Genomic DNA, 22,934 nt, shown 5'->3' on the forward strand with positions numbered 1-22,934 from the left:
TGATACACTGGAACCTCAAAACACAGAAGCCAGCACAGGAGAGCATGTGTGGGACAATCTGAGCACAGCTGTGTCACACCAGACGACCGTGTGCAGCTCTTCAAGAGCAGGATTACCTGTAGGACAATTGAACAGGTTAAGACTCTGCAAATCACGTCATGTTCTCATAGTGCTATTGTTTAAGCTTCTGTAAGTTATGAAGGTAATTTTAAGACTGTCAAATCGAGATATACATATATTAGTTATTTAAGAAATATATATATATATATCACATAAATCACATAAATATGTATAAATACACATGTAAATAGTTAAATTTAAACGTGTGTGTATTTATATATACACATAAATATATTACACTCATAACTGGGAATTAATATTACAGTTATTTGAAAATCTAGCAACATATCACATAACATATCATACCAACATATTGACAAGTTTAATTTTACAATTGTATTACTGTATCCCTGGGGTAAATTTTAGATTTCCACTGTTTTTCACTCATTTTTGATACCCAAATTTAAAGTCCTCATCTTGTACACATACAGTTACTGAACTGAAGCTGCTGAAGTTTATTTTCCTGACATTATTATAGAAACGTCTTAAGAAATTCCCTTTTGGTGTTGCTTTAAGCTCTATTATACTACTTTATGAAAATGTTAATGTGGTTTTGTCTGAAGCTTTGTGCTCTTATCCACGTAGAAATGAAAAATAAATAAATAAATAGAGAGAATAATTTTAAATGTGACTTGGTGTATGGGTATTTCTCTAAAGTGTGGCACCCATTCTCAAGACAACATTCTTCAGATGTTAAGATGTTGCTTGTTTAAAAAACAACTGGAAACTGCTGCAAAATCAGTGTGCACACAACTGCTACAAAAGTTATTTGCTATTAAGCACTTTGCAACTGACAAAATAGCAACTGGAAATACCTGGAAATTAATATTATAATAAAAAAAACAGCATAAATCAGTGATGATCCGAACATAAATACATGTAAAGAGTGTGTGTAGTTAAGATTAAATTTAATTTATATACTTACTGAATTATGCTTTCCAGTGAGTAGGGTTTCATCAGTCTCTGTAACATCAGAACAGGATTTACACATTACTGATGATTTATGATCAAACTGAGGCACCTATTAAGTTAAGTTAAGGTATCCAACAATTTTTATCAACACTGGTAAAATGTAAATTAACTCGTTAAATTTTTTTAACTTTATCTCATTAAATTACTTAACGAGCCGTCTGTAGAAAGCAGCATTAACAAGCTGAGGCACAGCCTCTGATCGATAATGATTATTAAACATGTTTTTAAACTCAATTTACAAAATAATCTCATCAGTTTACAATTTGTAAAACTTTAACAAGTCAGTCGTTTACTTGGATTATGTTAAACAAGTAACGTTACACTTTAACCACAATGAACAGCGTTTATATCCATAAGGTACTTACACTTCAAAACAGCGGCGTCACGATTTTCCGTTATTTACGAATATGAGTATGACGAGTCCTCTCCCGTGGCCTCATGGGATAGAGTAGTGTCCATCCTATGCATACTACGGAATTCGGGCGGAAGTAGTAGGCCATCCGGGTACATTTCGCCTACTGTTTTTCGAATACTAAGAATTCGGACATACTACTGGCTTCCCATACTGTTTTTCGCCTACTATATAGTATGGAAGTATGCGATTTCGGACGCGACCCTGGTGGTGGAATTAGGAAATCCTGCGAAGGCGGAGCATCTCACGCACTTCGGAGGGCCCTTCGCGCACTTCGGAGACCGGTCTTCGAAGTCCGTGGCCTTCGAAGTGCGTACACTCAACTTTGGGACACAGCTAATGTCTCATAAGGCAGCAAGTCACCTGCCTAAGTTTTCGGATGCAGCCTTTATTGTACAAACTGGACTTTTATTTTGCACTGGCGATGTGACGTCATAAAGCTGCGCCGCGCTCCTGCATCTGTTGTGATTCGGCTGAAGAAAGGTTTGTGGGGTTTTAAGTTTTTAATTTAAATCAGTTCAAACTGTTCTATCACTTAACATTGTTTTACAAGTTATGTTAAATAAATGAATCGATCGTAAATATAACGGAGTAATCGTTTAGTAAGTTCTGTTATATTAATAACAGAAAAGGTGCGTCTCATATTTCTCGCTAAGTTATATCGTGATTTAAGAAAGAATTGAGAAAGAAAAGAAGTGAGAGAAACTGAGAATCCGAGTCTTCTGAACAGAATTACTAGTAAAATTATTCAGTGATTCGAAGTAGCGCGCGCTGACGACAAACAAGAACAAACGCGGTGTTGTATATTAATGTGATTTACGTTGTGTGTGTGTGTGTGTGTGTGTGTGTGTGTGTGTGTGAGAGAGAGAGAGAGAGAGAGAGAGAGCGAGAGAGAGTGAGTGAGTATCATGCCAATAAACTATTTTATACTGAGATTGAGAAGCACACAAGAAAAATATAGCCTACTTGTTAAAGGTAGAATTACGTAACTAACATTAATTGGAATTCATTTTCATACATATAAACCACACATCCTGATATGATCTAATACATATGATCTAAACTTAAAAAAATATATAGTAAAGATAAAAAGATAAGCGGGAACTCTAAACTGAGGGGAACAGACCACGATACAAATAAGGTGAAGCTTTACAACACAGGTGTAACTTACTTATATTCATGCTTAACTAATGCACAATATGAACATTATATATAAATCATAGATTAAGTACTAAATAAATGGGTTTTAGTTAAATGTGTCAATGTATTAGTTGTCTAATAACATAGTAAATTAACTAATGATGTGAAGTCATATTAATAACCACAGTGAAAGCTATGTACCCCACCTTCCAGTTGTCTTCTTTTATTAATCATTAGCTTATGATTTGCAAAGATATCATGTTATGATTTTCCTTCTTGAGTCACATGACTAATGCAAAATCCGTAACCACAACGACATATTACTTAATAATTAGTTAATAGTTCTGTGCCTTAAAAAGTAAAGTCATATCAATATCTTTGCAAATCATTAGTTAATTATTAAATTCATCAGACAAATGGAAGTTGAATGTTATTAAATTAATACATTACACATTTAACTCGCAACAATTTATTGATTACCTAATCTGGGAATCATATAGAATGTTCATTTCTTGCTGATGCAGTAATTATAAATAAATGGTTTAGTTCTTCATGAGTTGTATATTTGTCTGTGCAATATTTTAATATTTAGTGCCACCGCCAGGGATGTGATTTTTGTGATTTGTGTAGATCCAAGTTTTCTTTGGGATTTGAAATTTAAAATGGCCTAAAGCCATTATTGTTCCTGTAGCTCAACTGGTAGAGCATCGCGTTAGCAAGCAAGCGCAAGGTTGGGGGTTCGATTCCCCGGGAACACATGATAGGTAAAAATTGATAGCCTGAATGCACTGTAAGTCGCTTTGGATAAAAGCGTCTGCTAAATGCATAAATTTAATTTTTTTATTTTAATTTTAAGCGATTACCTAAATAAACTGCAAAAATATTTTTTTCAAAACATCATGGACAGAATGGTCCTGAGAGCGCCATCTGCAGGACAGTTCAAAGCGTTCAAACAATTCAAAGCACCAAACGCACTGGAATATGTTACTATACTCCGCACTGGAACATGTTAAGGCCTAAGTATACGTTTTTTGGTGCGATATGCTAGCGTATGTGTACAGTTGAATGCATAGCCTTTCAAAGTATACTCCATTTGAAAGTTGTGCGCAAATGAAGGCACTCGACACATGCACTCCAGAAAGCTTCGTCCATGTTCAGTGTCTGCTCTATTTCCCCTGTTAAGTCATGACAGATAACAAATCATTTTTAACTCTTAAACCAAAGCCGAGCTGTCTCATATCCTCTAGTTTGCAAGTGCTTGTCAATGTGAACGTCTGTTGTTGTTGTTGTTGCAGTCTCCGCTATTTTGTTGTCATTGTCTGTCTCTTTAGTTTCGTTTTCAACTGTTAAACAATGGCCCGGGACAGTGTTGCCACCTTGTGGAAAAACTGATAACTGCAAAATAACTAGTGCTCACGTGCGACCTGAGCGTACAAAGTATGCATGGTTACAAAAACCAGGTGGTGTGCATACAGTACGCGCGTACTGTTCTGATGTCCCAATTCGCTTCATGTGAACTGTACGTGGAGAATTTGAGATTACTTGTGCTGTCATAAAATTTGCAACGATTCTGATGTAATTATATAATAGGCTGTTGTTTAACGCGCTACATGTCTGCTGTTAAGGTACTGTTAGTTCTAGCTGCACTTGGTTTAAGTCTGTATTTGAGAACGCAACATCCGTCATTAGAAACTTTTATAAATCTGTTATTTACAAAGAGAAGCCAGTGTTTCCCACAGAATTAGATTCTATTTGCGGTGGTGTGGTGTTTGGGGACTGGGGACCGGTGACCGGGGGGGGTGGGGTTAAGTAAATATATCCTATATATATATATATATCAATCATATATTTTTAGTGACAAGTACACATTTCCATTGCCAACACTTAGTGTCAGATACCTTAAAGGGATAATTTGGTTATATTTGGAGATATTTGGAAGAATGACAGAATCAAACAGATCTCGGTCCCCATTGACTTCCATAGTAGGAAAAATATATACTATGGTAGTCAGTGGGGACCAAGATCTGTTTGGTTACAAACATTCTTCCAAATATCTTCCTTTGTGTTCAGCAGAACAAAGAAACTCATACAGGTTTGGAACAACTTGAGGGTGAGTAAACAATGATAGAATTTTCATTTTTGGGTGAACTATCCCTTTAAAGACATTGCTATTGCTACACACACACACACACACTCAAACTCACAAACTTACTAACACACTCAAACATTCAAAAAGACTCAGACACACACTCAAACACAGACTCAGACACACACAGGCTCACACACACACCAAACTGGACCTGGAGGTGGACACACACAGACTGGTTGAGATTGAGGTGGACAAAAAACCACACACCAACCTGAACCTGGAGATAATAATAATATAATGTCTAGTCTGGTGGCTGTGATGTATATAAACCTACCAACATCCGTTGCCATGATTTTTGGAAGGACTGATCGCGAGAGGAAAAGAATGACGTTTTAGTCGCAAAACATCGGTTAATGGAAACGCCGTCATTTCGCAATAGTTGTTTATCGATATTTAGAAAAAAAACACAAAAGTTTTGCCCGAATCTGTAATGGAAACGCGACAGCTCTTAACATAGACTAACCAACTTCTCAGAGTTATGTTGAGCAACAGTGTTCATTAATAACCATTCAACCCCGGATTGATTCTGGAATCTTCGCTGGGGGAATAAGCATTAAGCACCGGCAACAATCCGTCCTCTAACTAACGCATGCTCATGTTTTTATTCAGATCGTGGCTAGTCGTGCGTGCCTCCGTTGTTTTTTTGTGAGAGGGAGGGAGCAAGCAGCGCGCAGCTCTACAATAAAATACAATTGTACCCATATTAAATAGTTTTAAAATCTGAATCAATCCGTGGCGGTCAGCGTTGATATTGTGGCGGGCCGCCACAAATTAATGAATGTATGGGAAACCCTGGAAGCTTCAGTGACACACAATCCTTCAGAAATCATTCTAATATGCTGTTTTGCTGCTCAAGAAACATGTTTGTTGCTTATATATTTTTGAGGAAACAAAACCACTTAAAGAGTAACTAAACCCTAAACCAACTTTTTTTAGTTAATGATCTATAAGAATAGGGTTTTATCAGTGCTGTTCATTGATTCGAGTAACTTTTTTGACATTTGAGTATAAAGTGTTTTAATTCTACAATATATGGTGTAAAAACGTCTGAGTGCTGCCCTCTTCAGGTTGAACGGTGGCTACTGCAGTTGATTTTTCCTATTGGATGTTGCGGTGGCAAGTGACGTAAGCGGTTTCCAGCTCACCACGCCCCTTGGTACGAGCTACCACGCCCTTGGCAGTATAAAACCATCAAAATCACTGTAGTGAGTCAGGAGCCGGAATTGCGAGTATTGGTAACGACCAGGATAGACTATTATAGCATCTATTTAGCATAGCAATTATATAGTTATTTAGATCTTCAAGTTAGCGTAGATTTATCTGTATTTAGTACAGTGGTCAGGATGGTACGGAGGTGTGTTGCTAGTTGCGACAGCACTGCTGGACTGCATAGTTTACCAGCAGACTTTAAAATTAAGCGCCAGTGGTTGCATGCACTTGGGCTGGAAGACCGTGAGTTCCCGCCTAGAGCTCGAGTGTGCAAACTGCGTTTTACACGGGATTGCTTCTCCAATGCAATGGAGGTGGAAATGGGCTTCTCCACACAGCTCGCGCTGAAAAGCGACGCGGTGCGGGAGTTAAGACCGCAGTTTGAGCCAGCGGCTCGAATTGATATGAACAGACACCTCGACACCCTCCACTTCAGGTGAAAGTGGGGGAGAAAAGTCCTCTACTTCAAATGATCGCTCTGTTGCAAAACTACTTGCGTCACTACAGTCACTCTCCATTTTAGCGTCTCTGACAGCAGCTGTCAATCAATCCGTCACTGCGGGTCTCAGGATCACGCCGCACTCGCTCAGCCCCGCCCTAGGTTCGTCCCCTCTATCTCCGCTGTGATCTGCCCACTTTTCAGCATTTTTCAAATATTGTCAGTGGGTGGAGTCAGGCTCTGAGCAGGGGTTTAGTTACACTTTAAACATTTGTAGAACATTTAAAAAAAAAAAAAGTATAATTTTATTCAACATGCGTGATAGTGATAAGTGAGTGAAAACATTTAAAATTATATTTATTTAATAAATGCATTAATATATTTAATAAATGCAAATAAATACTGTTCATTAAACTTTATATTTATCAAAAAATCCTTAAAAATATCATGTATAACCATTTCTACAAAACATGAAGCAACAAAATTGATTATAATTACTGATAATAATCAGACATTTTTCTTGAGTCAAATAAATTGTAATGATTTCTAAAAGATCATGTGATGCTGAACACTGGAGTAATGATGAAGGATTTTCTGCTATGTATCACAGGAATACTAATACATTTAATAATATATTAAAATTAAAACCTTTTTTTCATTTGAAATTAGGGATGCATGATATATAGGCCACCATATCGATATCGGCCGATAAATGTTAATTTTTCTGTTATCGTTATCGAACCGATTAGAGAATTTGGCCCTTATCTTAGAGCCGACAAATAATGCATTATTTCCTGCAGAGACACTTCAGGTGTTCACTTGTAATATCATTGGAAACACAATGAAAAGGAAAATACAGCGAATTGCAACATGTGAAGGGAAAGTCTGTCATATAATGAGATTATTAGCTACTGTAAAATAATGTATCAAATCTTTGTTCACCTGTGTTCTAGCGCATTGTTAAGAGCTTCTTAATAATTCTTAAGCATTCTTAATAATGACAATATTTAATGATTTTGACAATATCTCTGGCTATAGTCCTTACATGCTGGACCTATTTCAACACACTCCATCGTCTTATCGCCTTATTTTATTTTTTACATGCAAGTAATCTTGTCCAGTAACTTGTTTCCATTATTTAAGCATCATTTTATTTATTTGTAAGTCTGCTCTATGTTTGAGTTATGTTGAAGTGTTTAATGCCTTTTAATGGTGAGACTTTTTTGGTAATCAGACTCTTTAAAAATTACATAAAAATGTGGATTTAGATTTATCAGCCATCACATCGGTCATCGGCTTTCATATTTAAGGAATTATCGGTTAACTTATCGGCCAAAATGTTCATGTCGGTGCATCCCCATTTGTAAAAATTTCACAAAATTGTTTTTTTTATTTTACTTTATTTTGATCAGATAAATTCAGACTTGATGAAGATATTATTAAAAAAAAAACATTTTCCAAACTTTTGGCAGGTACTTAATAATAACAATTGTAATAAGTGCTGGGGCATGGCTTGTGTGCGTTATTTGTGGCCGTGGTCAGATTTTTTCTTGTTTTTTGTCTCTAGCTGACAACTTTTACAAACCAGCTGCAAATAGTTTTATGAAAGTGGAATATTTAATATTATGTATATATAAAAAAAGAAAACCAAATATAAATCACAAATACCCACTATTAACTATATATTTAAATCGGGTCATTTAAGTCCATTAACTATCTCTCTGACTGACTCCCACACCAGTGCGCTGATTAACTAGTGATCTGATTGAGACGCACCATAGATTTAGCTTACTTTTAATTTAGAGATTATTTTACTTTAATTCTTTTCTTCTTAAACAGGACAAAGTGTCCAAGCACACAGAAAAACTGCTGAAGTTGCTGAGATCCACGTGACACTTCTATAAAGATGGCTTTTATTAAAGTTGAGAGTGAAGACATGAAGATTGAAATATTTAGTGTTAAACAAGAAGATACTGAGGAACAAACACAGATGGAGTTTATTAAAGAGGAGAATGAAGACATGAAGATTGAAGAAACAATCAGACTCAATCATGAAGATACTGAGGAACAAACAGGTTGGTTTCATTCTCAAAGCTGAACTCAATCATTTGATCTTTATTAAAATGTCCAGCTCTACAGAAATGAATGCGATTTATGATGAATGTCACAGACGTGTTGAGATCACATAACAAGACAAATACTAAAAGTGCCTTCAGGTGCAGCTGAGATCTTGATTTCACACTGCATTTGTTAGGACATACTTTTTTCTGAAACATAAAACCCAATATTTGCTTCTAAAATTAAAACTAGCACTTAATTATGCAAAAGTATTTTAATCTTTTTTTTTTTTTTTTTTTTTTGCATAAAGTGAATCTTGAAATGTGAGTGATTACATTTGGCCTTCTGCATGCTGTCTACATTTGTTAATTTAAAGGTATTTAGTGAGCAAATAAAACTACTCATTAATCTGGATACACTTGAAAATGGCTTTTTCCACTTTAAAACACTCTCCATCCATACTTGAGCTTTCAAACATTTTCTAAATGTTTCTCATCCACACCGAAACATCAGAAAGTGTTAATTTCAGTTTTCTCTGCATGCATAAAGCCTTAAATATATCATTGAGACAATACAGACAGAAAAGAGATTAAGATTTTATGCTGTTCTTCTGGTAGGATCATTTTTTCCCAAAATATCTCACCATTTGCCTCACTCTCGATCACCATTATATGTTTGATCTAAAACACTACTGTCGTTATGTACTTCTGCAAACAGCAATCACAAGTAAATTTACTCTAATTTTTGCTAGACTGTGATATGAAGAGTGTACATATCTTTGTCAACATTGTCAAAGTGAATAGCACATAACAGGCAAAATACCAGTAGAAACTGATTTCTATTTGTATAATGTCACGATAATAATAATAATGTTTCATATTTTTTTTTTACTTTTAAACTTTCAGAACCTAAGGACGCTTTACATAAAGTTGATAGATAACAAACACAAAGTAACATGAACAATCAAATAAAGCAGACCGAGATCATCTTATCTACCAGATAAGTAATAAAAGCAAACATGGTATTGAAAAATGAGGCACACAGTCAATTAACATTTTGCAAATAAGTGAGTTTTGAGATGGCACATAGGTTTTGAGGAACATTGTTCCAGATCTTAGGGTGCACAGATGTATGCAGATATAACCGTTGAAAGGCAGGTGGGAAAGCTAATTAAATCGCTCGGACCGAGCGTTTTGATTGGACGTACATGTCTTGGTCCTACGCCTTCCACAGAATATATAAATACAGATAAATAAATTGAAACCACTTAACTTTATGATTGCTATCGAGATGTGAGGAGACTTTCAACCAGTATAACAAAAAATGTTTCTGAAGACAATCACCTATTACACCTTTAACTCTTCTATTCCGTGCCAGTCCAGGCCAGTCAGCACGGATAGAGTTACATTTCCACTGTGGCGCTTATAATGGAGCTCTTTGGAATGTGAGAACGGTTTGTATTCGTGCCGCACCATACCAGGCTCATGTGGAAATACATCTGTAACCGTACCTGACAGTCCTTAGAACCGTTCGGCCTGATAGTAAAAATGGCTATAGTCAAGCGCATCGATTGTTTGAATCTCAAAATTTAATAATCAAATATTCTGATGCAGCCCTATATAGTGAATGACAATTAGTAACAACACCTAACCAAGAGTGCTGTTTTCCTAAATATCTTCATGATTTCAACTGTGACACTAATTTTATACAACAGTTTAATGAACAAGCAGTAACATAAAATGACTTACATTTTAGAGATAACATTGACCGATGAAAATAGTTCCAAAGAAAGATCACAGAAGAGTAGTTGCTTATCTCTGAACAACACACAACCATGTTTTATTACTGATTTTACCTTTTTCCACCCTATTTATTATTCTCTGTTTCGCAGTTGGTTTTGCGATGTTTTCTCTTTAAGAGATCAGTGTAACCGCCCACTTTTGTGATTGGCTGACATCATTGACCCCTTTAATAATAACCTTACAAGGAATTAATGTGTGATGAATTTCTCATCTGTTGATTGGGAGGGAGAGGTTGTCCCTTTTTCTCTTTTTCCCTCTCTCTAAATTTGTAGCAGTTTATCCCCTAGGAGACATAATAATGGTATATTGAGATCAGTCTATATATATATATCCGTATGTATATGTCATTAGATTATCTAAGTTTTTAAATGAATTGTATAATGGCCAGCTTTAATTCTGTAGGACACTGGCTGACCAGGATCAGGTTTGGACACCCTGGTGTATGATCTAGGATACATGGATAACATACATTATACATGTTTTGATGTTGATTGCTTTGAGCCATTAAACTGGGGTTAACTTATATGTTTGTTTTTCCCACCCTAGACCTAATGGCACCGAAAGAGGAGAGGGAAGTATTGAATGAAAATGAAGAGGAAGATCAGTATGATAATCTTCATGATTTCACAACTGAAGAAAGATCTTGTTTCTTACAGTCTGAAATGACTTCCACACGAAAAGGAGCTCAAGAGACAGGAACTATGAGTTACTTCACTTGCTTTCAGTGTGGAAAGACTTTTAGTCATAAAGGAAAATTTAACAGGCATATGACAGTTCACTCTGGAAAGAAGCCTTTCAAATGTAATGAGTGCGGGAAAAGTTTCAGTCAAAAAGGAAACCTTAACAAGCACATGAGAATTCACGACAGAGAGAAACCCTTCATCTGCAAACAGTGTGGAAGACGTTTTAAAAAAAAAGGAACCCTTGATTACCACATTCTAGTTCACACTGGAAAGAAGCCCTTCATCTGCCCTCTGTGTAGAACATTTTTCAAGCGTAAACAAAACCTTAAATCTCACATGAAAATTCACACTGAAGAGAAGCTTTACACATGCCCTCAGTGTGAAAAGAGTTTCAAGCAAAAACGATACCTTGAAGCCCACATGAGAAGAATTCACACTGGAGAGATGCTTCAACTGTGAAGGTAACCTTCAGTACCACATGAAGATTTACTCCTGAGGGACCTGTTTGAATGTCATCAATGTGGAATGAGTTTTACAGACAAGAAAAACCTAGGAATCATTCCGTGACATCGTAGAGAGAAGCCTGTCATGTGCCATCACTCTGGAAAGACTTCCAGGAACAAAGCAACTCTTGAGTTTCACATAAGCTGGATGATGGCGTACCATCTTCTGTAGAGCTGCTTTACAGCCGAATCGTGTAACATTGACATTGGTACCGAATTGATTTCAGTCAAAACTAAACTGGTTCTAACTGAATAACTAGATTGCTGTTTACAGCTGAATTTATGTAATTTCAAACTGATGAACTTCACCGTTGTTACATACTGTTTAATTACACTTCTTGTTATCTTTCAACGTTTAAAAATATCAGATGAATTTTAAGCTTCAAGTCTTTGTATTCAGATCCAGCTAATCAAGTCCTTCAGGGTTATTTAAAAACTACAGGTACACTTTTAAACCTTTTTGTCTGCATGGTTTTATAAAGAACATTTAACATATGAAAAACCTTTCTGTTTCACAAACAATTTTTATTGGTGAAAGAAGGTACTGCGGATTATAAAAAGGCAAGAGTATTCTCGAAGTGTCACATTTTTTATTGTTTGTGACACTCTGTAAAAACCCTGATAAAGACATTTTTGTGATTCACTGTTTTCTACATAAAATCATCCTACATAATGTAAAGAATCTTCTGTGACATTGTTAATATTGAATTAGAAAATGCAGGATTTGCTTAATTATGGACGTATAAAATCACGTTTTTGAGAAATTCCAATATAAAGAAAAGTTTTGTAAATCGGATCTATGTATTTCGATACACATGTCCAAGAAGCATAATAAAAAACATTGAAATGAATGGAGAAACCACAAGAGCTTGAGTGTAGCAACAGTTACCAAGTCCATTCACTGAAATTGCCTGTATAACTTATTAGTAAAATAAAATGTCAGTAGAAATGTCCTTAAATTAAATTGTATTTGAATTTTATATATTATGTATTGGGGTTTTGTGCAAAATAGTAGCTTTAATCTGGTGTCCTGACATTTTATCTTACCCATCAGATTTTCCTAATAGGGTTTACTGCGCATGCACACATCAAAAATCTTTATTTAGAAGGTATTTTTTCACACTTAACAACCATAATTACTGTATTCACATTATTGTAAAGGATAGGTTTAGTATTCGGGTAGGTGTAAAAATTGAAACTATCTAATAGGTGGTAAAATATTTGTTACTACACAATAATGATTTGAATTGAAAGTAAAAAAAACAAAGTGAATAATCAAATGTAAAAATCACTGCATGGTCTTCACTGTATGTTTTTATTACAAACAAGCTGATTATTGTTAGAGCTAGAATAATTATTCAGTTAGGGGTTAATCCACCCAAAAATGATAAATCACTTAACGCATATCGTTTTAAACCTATAAAAGCTTTGTTCATCTTTGGTCAGTATAGCGCCATTTTGGAGAATACCCACTGGACGCAAACAGAATACGCTGTTCTTTGTCTGTCATACCACAAGGATACACTGTTTTCGTTCAAATCAAAGTGTAGAAAACGTATCCTTGTGGTGCGGCTGACACAGAACAGCATACTCTATTTGCATATAGAGGAAACAAATTGTTAAATAATGTCATTGTTTTTGTTTTCTTTCATCGTTTCATAACATTCAGACTGTTATGGAACTGATGGCAGATGAACTATTCTGACCATATCTTTCACAATTTCTGGGTATTGACAGAGTAATTTACTTTGTGATTCCCTCTTTTAGTTTCTTTTTATTATTAATGACAGAAATGGCCACAGGTTTATAATGCACAGATCTAATATGGCATATTGTATAAATGGCTTGCTTGTGTGATTTGAAGGCTCAGGAAACCTTTGCAGTCGTTTAGAGTTGATTAGCTGATTGGCGTCACCATATTCAAATTTGTTGAGATAGTGAACTGGTGGGTTTTTGTTGAATGTGAGCCAAATCATCAATATTAATACAAAGGTTTAAACTACTTCAGTCTGTGTGCATTGAATTTATTTAATATCAGGGTTTTCACAATTTGAGTTGAATTACTGAAATAAATTAACTTTTTTAATATCAGCAACTGCCGACTCTGCAGTGGGTATGTGTTTAGCGTCATGATGACTGATTACCGTATTTTCCGGACTATAAGTCGCACTTTTTTTCATAGTTTGGCTGGTCCTGCGACTTATAGTCAGGTGCGACTTATTTATCAAAATTTATTTGACATGAACCAAGAGAAATGAACTAAGAAACATGAACCAAGAGAAAACATTACCGTCTCCAGCCGCGAGAGGGCGCTCTATTCGCTTTATTCACCTGGCGGCCATTTTGAAAACTCGAACGCCGTTGAGGGGTACACAAACCCGGAAGTTTGATTCCGACGCAGTACCAGCAATGGAAACTCCAGTGTGGACCACCAATCTTTCCTGTCTGCCCGAATTAACTATACAAAATGTGGAGCAGTGGGCCAGTACCGACTGCAACATCCCCCGGGCTGTGTTAATTAAGGAATACAGTTACTGGATCGAAGGTTTTATCCACGACATTGAAGGTATGAATGGACGCTAATTTACCTCAGTTTCTGCTAGCTTGTAGCAGCTAACGTTAGGGGTAAGTTTAGCTGTGATATTGAGTTGTTGACTATGTGTACTATGTTAGATTTTATTGAACACTTAACATGTCTATGTTAGATTTTATTTAACACTTAACATGTCTTTAATCGACAGTTAATAGGAGCCCATCACACATATTTGTGAGGGCAAGGTCTTTTCCCTCGGTGCAGAAAAATGAGGCACCTTACAACATACAGGTGCTAAGTGGTACACACTGCTCAGTTCGCAGAGCAGTGCCACAGTTAAACCAGCTTGCTAAATGTTCATTATGAGTTTATATCAACAATGTACCCTTCCCTGTCTTACTGAAAATAACATGTTGATTTTATCTCATTAACATGCTATCTGTAGTTGATGTAATATCACATAAGCCTCATTAATATCTACTCTCAAATATTATCTTATTTCAAATTAGCAAAGCCAGACAGGGCTAGGTGCATGTTGCTATTACTTGTTGATAATGATAGTGTAATGATAGTAAGTGGTAAGGTAAGTATTAACATTCATATTAAGATAAGAGTTGCTCAGTTGGAGCAGTGTATCCAGGGTTGAGGAAGGTTCTTCAAAATGTAATTAGCTTACAAATCTGTTTAAAATTAACATAATATGGAATCCATACTGTTCAATCTTAATATGAGCTTTTCCACAACCCTGACTTTTTTGTACAATGAGTGTCCAAGATATTATGTATCTTTCAAGTTGTGTTCGCAAGTATCACAGCTGTAAACAACCTACCAGTACCAGCATGTAGCTGTAATATTTTCATGGCAGATCATTTAAATGCCAGATGTACCTAATTCACTGCACACTCAGTATGTGTGTGTGTGTGTGTATGTATGTATACATGCACAAACACACACACACACACATATACACACACATGTATGTGTGTGTGTATATGTGTATATATATGCCATATTTGTTAATAGCAACTCTGAAGTGTCAAGTGTCTAAAGTTTGATTATCTTTTCAGGTGGAGCTGTCACTTGAGCAGCCATTTATAAGGGAGACACAGTGCAACTGCAAAGCTGGCTTGGGACAGTGCAACCATCTCATCGGGCTGCTCTACACTCTCGCTCACTTTGCCAAGATGGGCTACACATCTGTCCCCCCAACAACGAGTAAGACATCACTGCCTCAAGCCTGGCACGTTCCATCGAGGGCCCTGGGTGTCAGTCCAAGAACGGTGAGCTCTGTGAGTGTCTCAAAGCTAAAACCTCCGGTGACCAACGCACCTCCGCCAAAGAGGCAATGCTCGTCTGAAGGGGTGATGTCAAACCTGTACTGTCCTGTGCCACTCCTGATTCCATCAAATGCCTTTGCAGAGAGCCTACACCGAAACCTGAGTCAAATAAAAAGCAAGAGTCAGATGTTCAAGCTGCTGGAAGAGAACAGAAAACAGCCTGCTGCTCTTGTCTCTACCGACTTTGGAGACCTTCCTAAGGGATCTGTGCTTACTTATCACGCAACACAGTCTTCCAGGGCTAATGATGATCCCCTGTTTCCCTTACCATCACAGCCATGCTCATTTTACACTGTCCTGGATGAAACTGAGTCATGCTACTATGGTGGCCTGGTGGTCACTCAGGCTGTTGCAATACAACTGGAGATCGAGACAAGGGAACCGAGCCATAGCAAGACCTGGCATAAAGTTCGAGCCAACCGTCTTACCTCCTCTTCCTTCAAGAGGATTTGTTCAAGGGTGGCAGACTACAACATATTAGCTGCCAATTTAAAAAAGAAAATAGTGCAGACTAAGGTGATGAAGAGAGGTTTGGAACTGGAGCCTGTTGCTGCTGCCGAATATCAAGACCTCACTGGCTATGAGATCTTCCCCTGTGGGTTCGTCATCAACCACCACACCCCACACCTAGGTGCCTCACCTGACCGAAAAGTGATTGACCCCAGTGCCTCACCAACGCGAGGCCTCCTGGAGATCAAGTGCCCCAACAAAGAGAGCGTGAGGGATTGCAAGTACTTGCATTGCAAGGCTGATGGTAGCTTTAGCCTGAAGACCACACACGAGTACTATTTTCAAGTGATGGGGCAGATGGGCATCACTGGGTTGAAGTGGTGTGACTTTTTTGTGAAGTGCAGTGATGACCATCACTTGGAGCGGGTGCACTTCCAACCAAAGGAGTGGGAGAACATGAAATGTAAATTGGACAGATTATTTTTCTCTCACTTTCTGCCATCTTTGTGTAACAAAATCATGTAATACATCACTGATAATCTGTTTATATATATATATATATATATATATATATAGTTCTCTTTTGTTAATGGTTTTAAATGGTTTGTTCCTAATGTAATTTCTAATGTTCTGACCTGTTCCGGTTCCTTTTTCATACTTCTATGTACATGGTTACCTTTACAAACCTAGACCATTGTGCCTATCAATGTTTTTTGAACGCCTGTTTTCTGATGTCCTGGTTCCTTTTCCATGCTTACAGTATACAGGCAGGCCATTTTACATTATTACCTTGTACCAACTTCTATGTACAAAGTTACCTTTACAAACAAAGTTACCCCTATGAACCAAGATGGCGCCGCACATGGCTGCTTCAGTGCTTGGCTCGCCAGTGTTTGTACTGTTTTTGTTCGTTTTTCCTGTATTTTGTTTAACAAACACGATCAGTTTCACCAGGGATGAACTGCTGAACATTCGGCAGAACACACCACATGATATTTTTCCGGATTTCTATTATACAGACGTTTTACTGAACATTGTTATCGGAGGAGCAGCGGCGCTGATCAAGCTCTTCAGATGGGGAAAGCGAGCGGGAGCGCTAGTCAGACTCGGGAAGCGCGGATTTCGAACGCCGTTGCCTAGCATCCATCTCGCAAATCTCCGCTCTCTACCCAACAAAACGGACGAACTCCTTCTGCTCTCTCGGACAAATAAGGATTTCTCTCACTCTGCTGCTCTGTGTTTCATGGAAACCTGGCTGAATGATGCCATACCGGACAGCGCGCTCCATCTGCCGGGCTTTCAGCTGTTCAGAGCGGACCGCGAAGCAGAATCAACGGGGAAATCGCGAGGCGGCGGGACATGCTTTTACATCGATGAACGGTGGTGTACAGCTGTAACTGTGTTAAAGAAGATGTGCTGTCCTGATCTAGAAATGCAGTTTATCAACTGCAAGCCGTTCTATTCGCCGCGGGAGTTTCACTCGTTCATTCTGGATAGTGTTTACATTCCTCCATAAGCGCATGTGAGCTCAGCTTTACAGAAACTCGCTGATCAGATCACAGACACAGAACAACAACACCCGAACTCTGTTTTAATCATTCTTGGGGACTTTAATAAAGCCAATCTCTCCCGTGAACTGCCAAAATACAGACAGCATGTTACCTGTCCCACCAGAGACAGTAATATATTGGATCACTGTTACACCACAATAAAGGATGCATATCACTCTGTTCCACGAGCAGCTTTGGGACGTTCTGATCACTGTCTGGTTCATCTTATACCGACCTACAAGCAGAAACTTAAATCTGCTAAACCTGTAGTAAAGACTGTGAAGAGATGGACCAGCGAAACAGAGCAGGATTTACAATCTTGTTTTGACATCACTGACTGGAGTGTTTTTGAAGCTGCTACCACCGATCTGGGCAAACTCACAGAGACTGTAACATCCTATATTAGTTTCTGTGAGGATATATGCATTCCTACCAGGACTTATTTAACATTCAACAATGATAAGCCATGGTTTACAGTAAAACTCAGACACCTTCGTCAGGCCAAAGAGGATGCCTACAGAAATGGGGACAGGGTCTTGTACAATCAGGCCAGGAACACACTGAACAAAGAGATTAGAGCGGCTAAAAAGACCTACGCTAAAAAGTTGGAAGACCAGTTTACTTCCAACGACTCTACTTCAGTTTGGAGAGGACTGAGAGCCATCACAAACTACAAGACACCATCCCCTTGCACTGAGGCTAATCAACGACTTGCTAACGACCTGAATGAGTTTTATTGTAGATTTGAAACCCCCAACACCCACTATGACCATCTCCCTACACAACCATTAACACCTCCTGCAATCCCCCTCTCCATACCTCCTGCTTTTCAAATCTGTGAAGATGATGTGTGCCAGGTCTTCAAGAAGAACAAAAGAAGAAAAGCACCAGGCCCAGATGGCGTTACACCAGCCTGTCTGAAAATCTGTGCTGACCAGCTGGCCCCCATCTTTTCACAGATCTTCAACAGATCTCTGGAGTTGTGTGAAGTGCCTTCCTGCTTCAAACGCTCCACCACAATCCCCATTCCAAAGAAACCCAAGATAACAGGACTTAACGACTACAGACCTGTGGCTCTAACGTCTGTTGTCATGAAGTCGTTTGAAAAACTGGTTCTGGCTTATCTGAAGGACATCACTGGACCCTTACTGGACCCCCTGCAGTTTGCGTACCGAGCAAACAGGTCCGTGGATGATGCAATCAACATGGGAGTGCACTTCATCCTGCAACAATTGGACAAAACAGGGACTTATGTGAGGATCCTGTTTGTAGGATCATCCCAACACCATCATCCCAACAACCCTCCAGACCAAACTGACCCAGCTCTCTGTTCCTAGCTCTATCTGTCAGTGGATCACCAGCTTTCTGACAGATAGGCAACAGTTAGTGAGACTGGGGAAATTCATGTCAAACAGCTGCTCCACCAACACTGGGGCCCCTCAGGGAAGTGTTCTCTCCCCTCTGCTCTTCTCCCTATACCAACGACTGCACCTCTAAAGACCCCTCTGTCAAGCTCCTGAAGTTTGCAGACGACACTACAGTCATCGGCCTCATCCAGGACGGTGACGAGTCTGCTTACAGACAAGAGGTTGAGCAGCTGGCTGTCTGGTGCAGTCTTAACAACCTGGAGCTGAACACGCTCAAAACAGTGGAGATGATTGTGGACTTTAGGAGAAACCCCCCTGCACTTTCCCCACTCACCATCATGAACAGCACTGTGGCTGCAGTGGAGTCATTCAGATTCCTGGGAACCACCATCTCTCAGGACCTGAAATTGGACAATCACATTGACTCCATTGTGAAAAAAGCCCAACAAAGGTTGTACTTCCTTCGCCAGCTGAGGAAGTTTAACCTGCCACAGGAGCTGCTGAAACCGTTCTACTCAGCCGTCATTGAGTCAGTCCTGTGTACTTCAATTACTGTCTGGTTTGGTTCAGCTACAAAATCAGATATCAGAAGACTACAGAGAACTGTTCGGACTGCTGAAAGGATTATTGGTGCTCCCCTGCCCACCCTCCAAGAACTGTACACATCCAGAGTGAGGAAAAGGGCTCAGAAAATCACTCTGGATCCCTCACATCCAAGTCACCCCATCTTTGAACTTTTGCCATCTGGCCGGCGCCTCAGAGCCGCAAATACCAGAACAGCAAGGCACAAGAATAGTTTCTTCCCCCAGGCAATCTACCTCATGAACAGTTAAATGTTTCCCACTTAAACTTATGCTTATGCAAAAAATGTGCAATATCCTTATATTTATTTGTTACCCCTCCATCCTAGAACATTCCTGTATCTCACTCAATCCTATTCCATTATCATTTATAGCACAATTGTTTATACACTTATTTATTTGCCAATTTGTAATTCTCCTTTTTTGTAATTATTTTTTTTTTGTTTGATGTTTTCTGATATTCCGACCTGTTCTGGTATATTAAATTATAAAGTTAAGAAGGACATCATTCATGTGTAATACAATTGTACTTTATTCTTTAGATAGATACACATCCAGTAGCTTATACATACACACACATACATGTAAAACAATCAATCACAGGTATGTAAAAGTAAAGAGCATGAGAAGTGATTATAAGGTCTGACAGGGACTGATCCTGTGATACACTGACCATGATAAGGTGCTATGGTAACAATACAAGTTCACATATTTGTATAGATTCATAAAGAAGAACAATAATGATGGTTAAGGATTTGTATAGATTCATAAAGATGAACAATAATGGTTAAGGATTTGTACAGATTCATAAAAAAGAAGAATAATGGTTAAGGCTTTGTACAGATTCATAAAGAAGAAGAAGAATGGTTAAGGCTTTGTACAGATTCATAAACAACAATAATAATGGTTAAGGCTTTGTACAGATTCATAAAGAGATAGAATAATGGTTAAGGCTTTGTGATGATTCATAAAGAAGAAGAATAATGATGGTTAATATTTCAGTTTTAGAGATTTACATAACAGTGGTAGATATTTACATTAACATTACAATTTTAAAAGAGAGGACCTTGAAAGTTAGTTAAAAGGGCACAGACGGCCCACAGTTGGTTAACGGAGCCCACCAGCGTCATGGGTAAGACTTTATCAAAAATATGGTACTCTTTAATCCGCCTAATTGCGCGCTCTACATGAATTCGCAGTCTTGCTATCGCTTGAGTCTTTCGTACTTCATCTGCAGTGAAGTGTCCACTTGGGCCTAAAAAAGGAGGCATTACAAGGGAGACCTGTCTTTCAGAGAGAAGTTCCTCGATGAGAAAGCCTTTATCGGCCATTACCATATCTCCTTCTTCGAGAACAGAAAGGATACCTGATTTTTTGGTTATTTCTTTGTCAGATATTGAACCTGTATATAAATCACTGACAAAAGTCACTTCACCTGAGAGGGCAATGCCTATTAGGCCCTTAAATGTGGTGTTACCTTTGTAGTGTGAATAAATCGCTGAGTTAAGGACCTTGGAGCTAGGTTTCTGTACATGAATTTCAGTGCAATCCAATATAACTCTAGTAGCCGGAAACGTGCATTTAAAACAATCTGGCATAAGTTCATCCACAGTTTTCTTTGAAGGCCACATTGGAAGTGATCCCAACATAAAATACAAATAATTGACCCAGGTCACACAGATCCTGCTTACTGTTGACTGTGATACATGGAAACGGGTTGCAAGATCGTGCTCAGGAAATCCCTGCCTCAACCTACAAAGAAAAAGAAAAAACTGGTCCATAGTGGACAATTTAGAGGCGCTAAAGCCTTGACGAAGTACCTACCCACTTGAATGTTTAAGTCGCTGAGGTTGACCCGGGCGTTGGAAGCGACACATGCGCTGCTGTCGCTCGGCCCTCCCGCTGCAACGGTATATGTGTTAAACGGCCCCTCGGGCCACTTTTCGGTGCTTTTTTCGACAAATCTCTCATTGGCCCACGACTGTCAACCGCTCAGTCTCTCGTTTTATGCATTTTTATCAATTTTTGCCATTTTTCAATTTTTGTGCTGCGCCCACTGCTCTCATTTTCCAAGTCATTGAACGGTGAGCCCACTTTCACGTCGTTCGGTACGCCGTTAGTCTCTAATAAATGTAAATTGAGGACACATTTTTCATAATTTGCATATTTTCTCAACTTAGTGCAGCATATCTGCTGCGCGGCTCCCTTTTAGGGTAACGTTTTCATATTAAAGGGTGAGTTCCCTCTCATCTTCCTTGTCAACGCGTTAGTCTGCGAACATGTGCACAGCTGTGTCACAAAATGGCCTGCACAAGTCTGACCACTGGACATGCAGCACATATGCTGCAGTATATTTTCAACCCTTTTTTTTTGGTTGGAACCTGAATAAAACTATAAATTAAACCCAGATAAAACTATAAAACATGTTTTACACAGTTTGTTTTAAAGTATGCGGTTAGAAGAGGGTAAGATTCTCCCCTGGTGATGCCGTTTACCAAAAAATCTATTTTACATAGTTTATTGTAAAGTATAAATTGTAAACCACCTAACTGCTCATTGCTTTTATTCTTTATTTTATTTTATTTCTTAAAGGGGTCATGCACATTTTAGTCTTCAGGTAAGTCATTAAAATAACATTTTCCAAATGTTCTGCAAAACGATCTGATCTAAAGTCTAAGATCATATAGTAATGACAGATGTTTTACACTGATTATTTTAAAGTATAAAAAGATTCATTGCTTTTATTTTTAAGGAGGGAGTGGGGGTTTAGAAGAGGATAAGTTTCTCCCCTGGTGATGCAGTTTACACAGTTTCCCTTATTAGTCTTCAGATAAGTCTTACAGATAAAATTTGTATAATTTTCAACAAAATACAAAATGAGAACGACGCCTAAAGATTTTTTCATTTCTTTATTTAACAGACACATGGTACACATGCACATGGATCTGTATAGGCACTTATCTCAGGCCTGATTGTTGAGAAATACAGCTCCAAGTACTTTGAAAAAAGACCAAAGAGTTATTAAATGTAAATCAATGTCAGTTGGCAGTCATCAGTTTGTATATCCCTTTTTATGCCGGCCACTGCTCTGTCACCCACTCTGTCACTGGTGCTCAGCCACTCTGCATCCTGGAAAATATTGAAAAGATCTTATTTACTAAGGCATACGTGTGCAAATATTAAAGCATATCACAAGTGTGAACTCGTTAAAATAGATGAACGTACAGTCAAACCTAAATACATTATGGAAATGCTTTATTTAACAGTCTCTTTGTTCTACATGCTACATGTACTTAGAACCTAGTAATGACTGTAAATAAAGCAAAATCAAATGTAAATAAACCTCAACCAAATCCTACCCTTGTAACCTATTTATTTCTCTTAAAAATGTACTGATTTGTTTTTCTCTGTGTGTGTATGTGTGTGTGTGCTCTTGTTTTTGTGACATATCAGAAATCAACTTTGTATAATGGGTATGACACAGGTATAACAAGGAGAGGGTGACTTATGAGGACATAACCCATGTCCCCATTTTTCAAAACGCTTATAAATCATACAGAATGAGTTTTTTTGAGAAAGTAAAAATGCACAAAGTTTCCTTTGAGGGTTAGGGTTTGGTGTAGGGCCAT

At 38.1% G+C, this 22,934-nt stretch overlaps 1 protein-coding gene across 2 annotated transcripts; it reads left to right on the forward strand.

Moving 5' to 3' along the window:
- The first annotated feature begins 1,873 nt into the window (after window positions 1-1,873).
- LOC132106135 (gastrula zinc finger protein XlCGF49.1-like) lies at window positions 1,874-11,817 on the forward strand. 2 transcript variants are annotated; one of them, XM_059511784.1, is made up of 4 exons: window positions 1,874-1,987; window positions 8,281-8,370; window positions 8,455-8,516; window positions 10,848-11,817. In XM_059511784.1, the coding sequence occupies exons 2-4, from the start codon at window positions 8,348-8,350 to the stop codon at window positions 11,441-11,443; spliced, it is 681 nt and encodes a 226-aa protein (XP_059367767.1). In that variant the 5' UTR covers window positions 1,874-1,987; window positions 8,281-8,347; the 3' UTR covers window positions 11,444-11,817. The 2 variants fall into 2 exon arrangements, with proteins under 2 accessions (XP_059367767.1, XP_059367766.1); XM_059511783.1 differs by having other exon boundaries at window positions 8,281-8,516.
- The last annotated feature ends 11,117 nt before the right edge of the window (window positions 11,818-22,934 follow it).

This window comes from Carassius carassius, chromosome 26, assembly GCF_963082965.1.
Source record: "Carassius carassius chromosome 26, fCarCar2.1, whole genome shotgun sequence".
Lineage (NCBI taxonomy): Eukaryota > Metazoa > Chordata > Actinopteri > Cypriniformes > Cyprinidae > Carassius > Carassius carassius.

Coding starts and splice junctions, on each gene's coding strand:
- LOC132106135 (XM_059511783.1), top strand. CDS start 8,348: ATGGCTTTTATTAAAGTTGAGAGTGAAGACATGAAGATTGAAATATTT. Junction 8,517..10,847: donor AGATACTGAGGAACAAACAG/GTTGGTTTCATT, acceptor TTCCCACCCTAG/ACCTAATGGCACCGAAAGAG.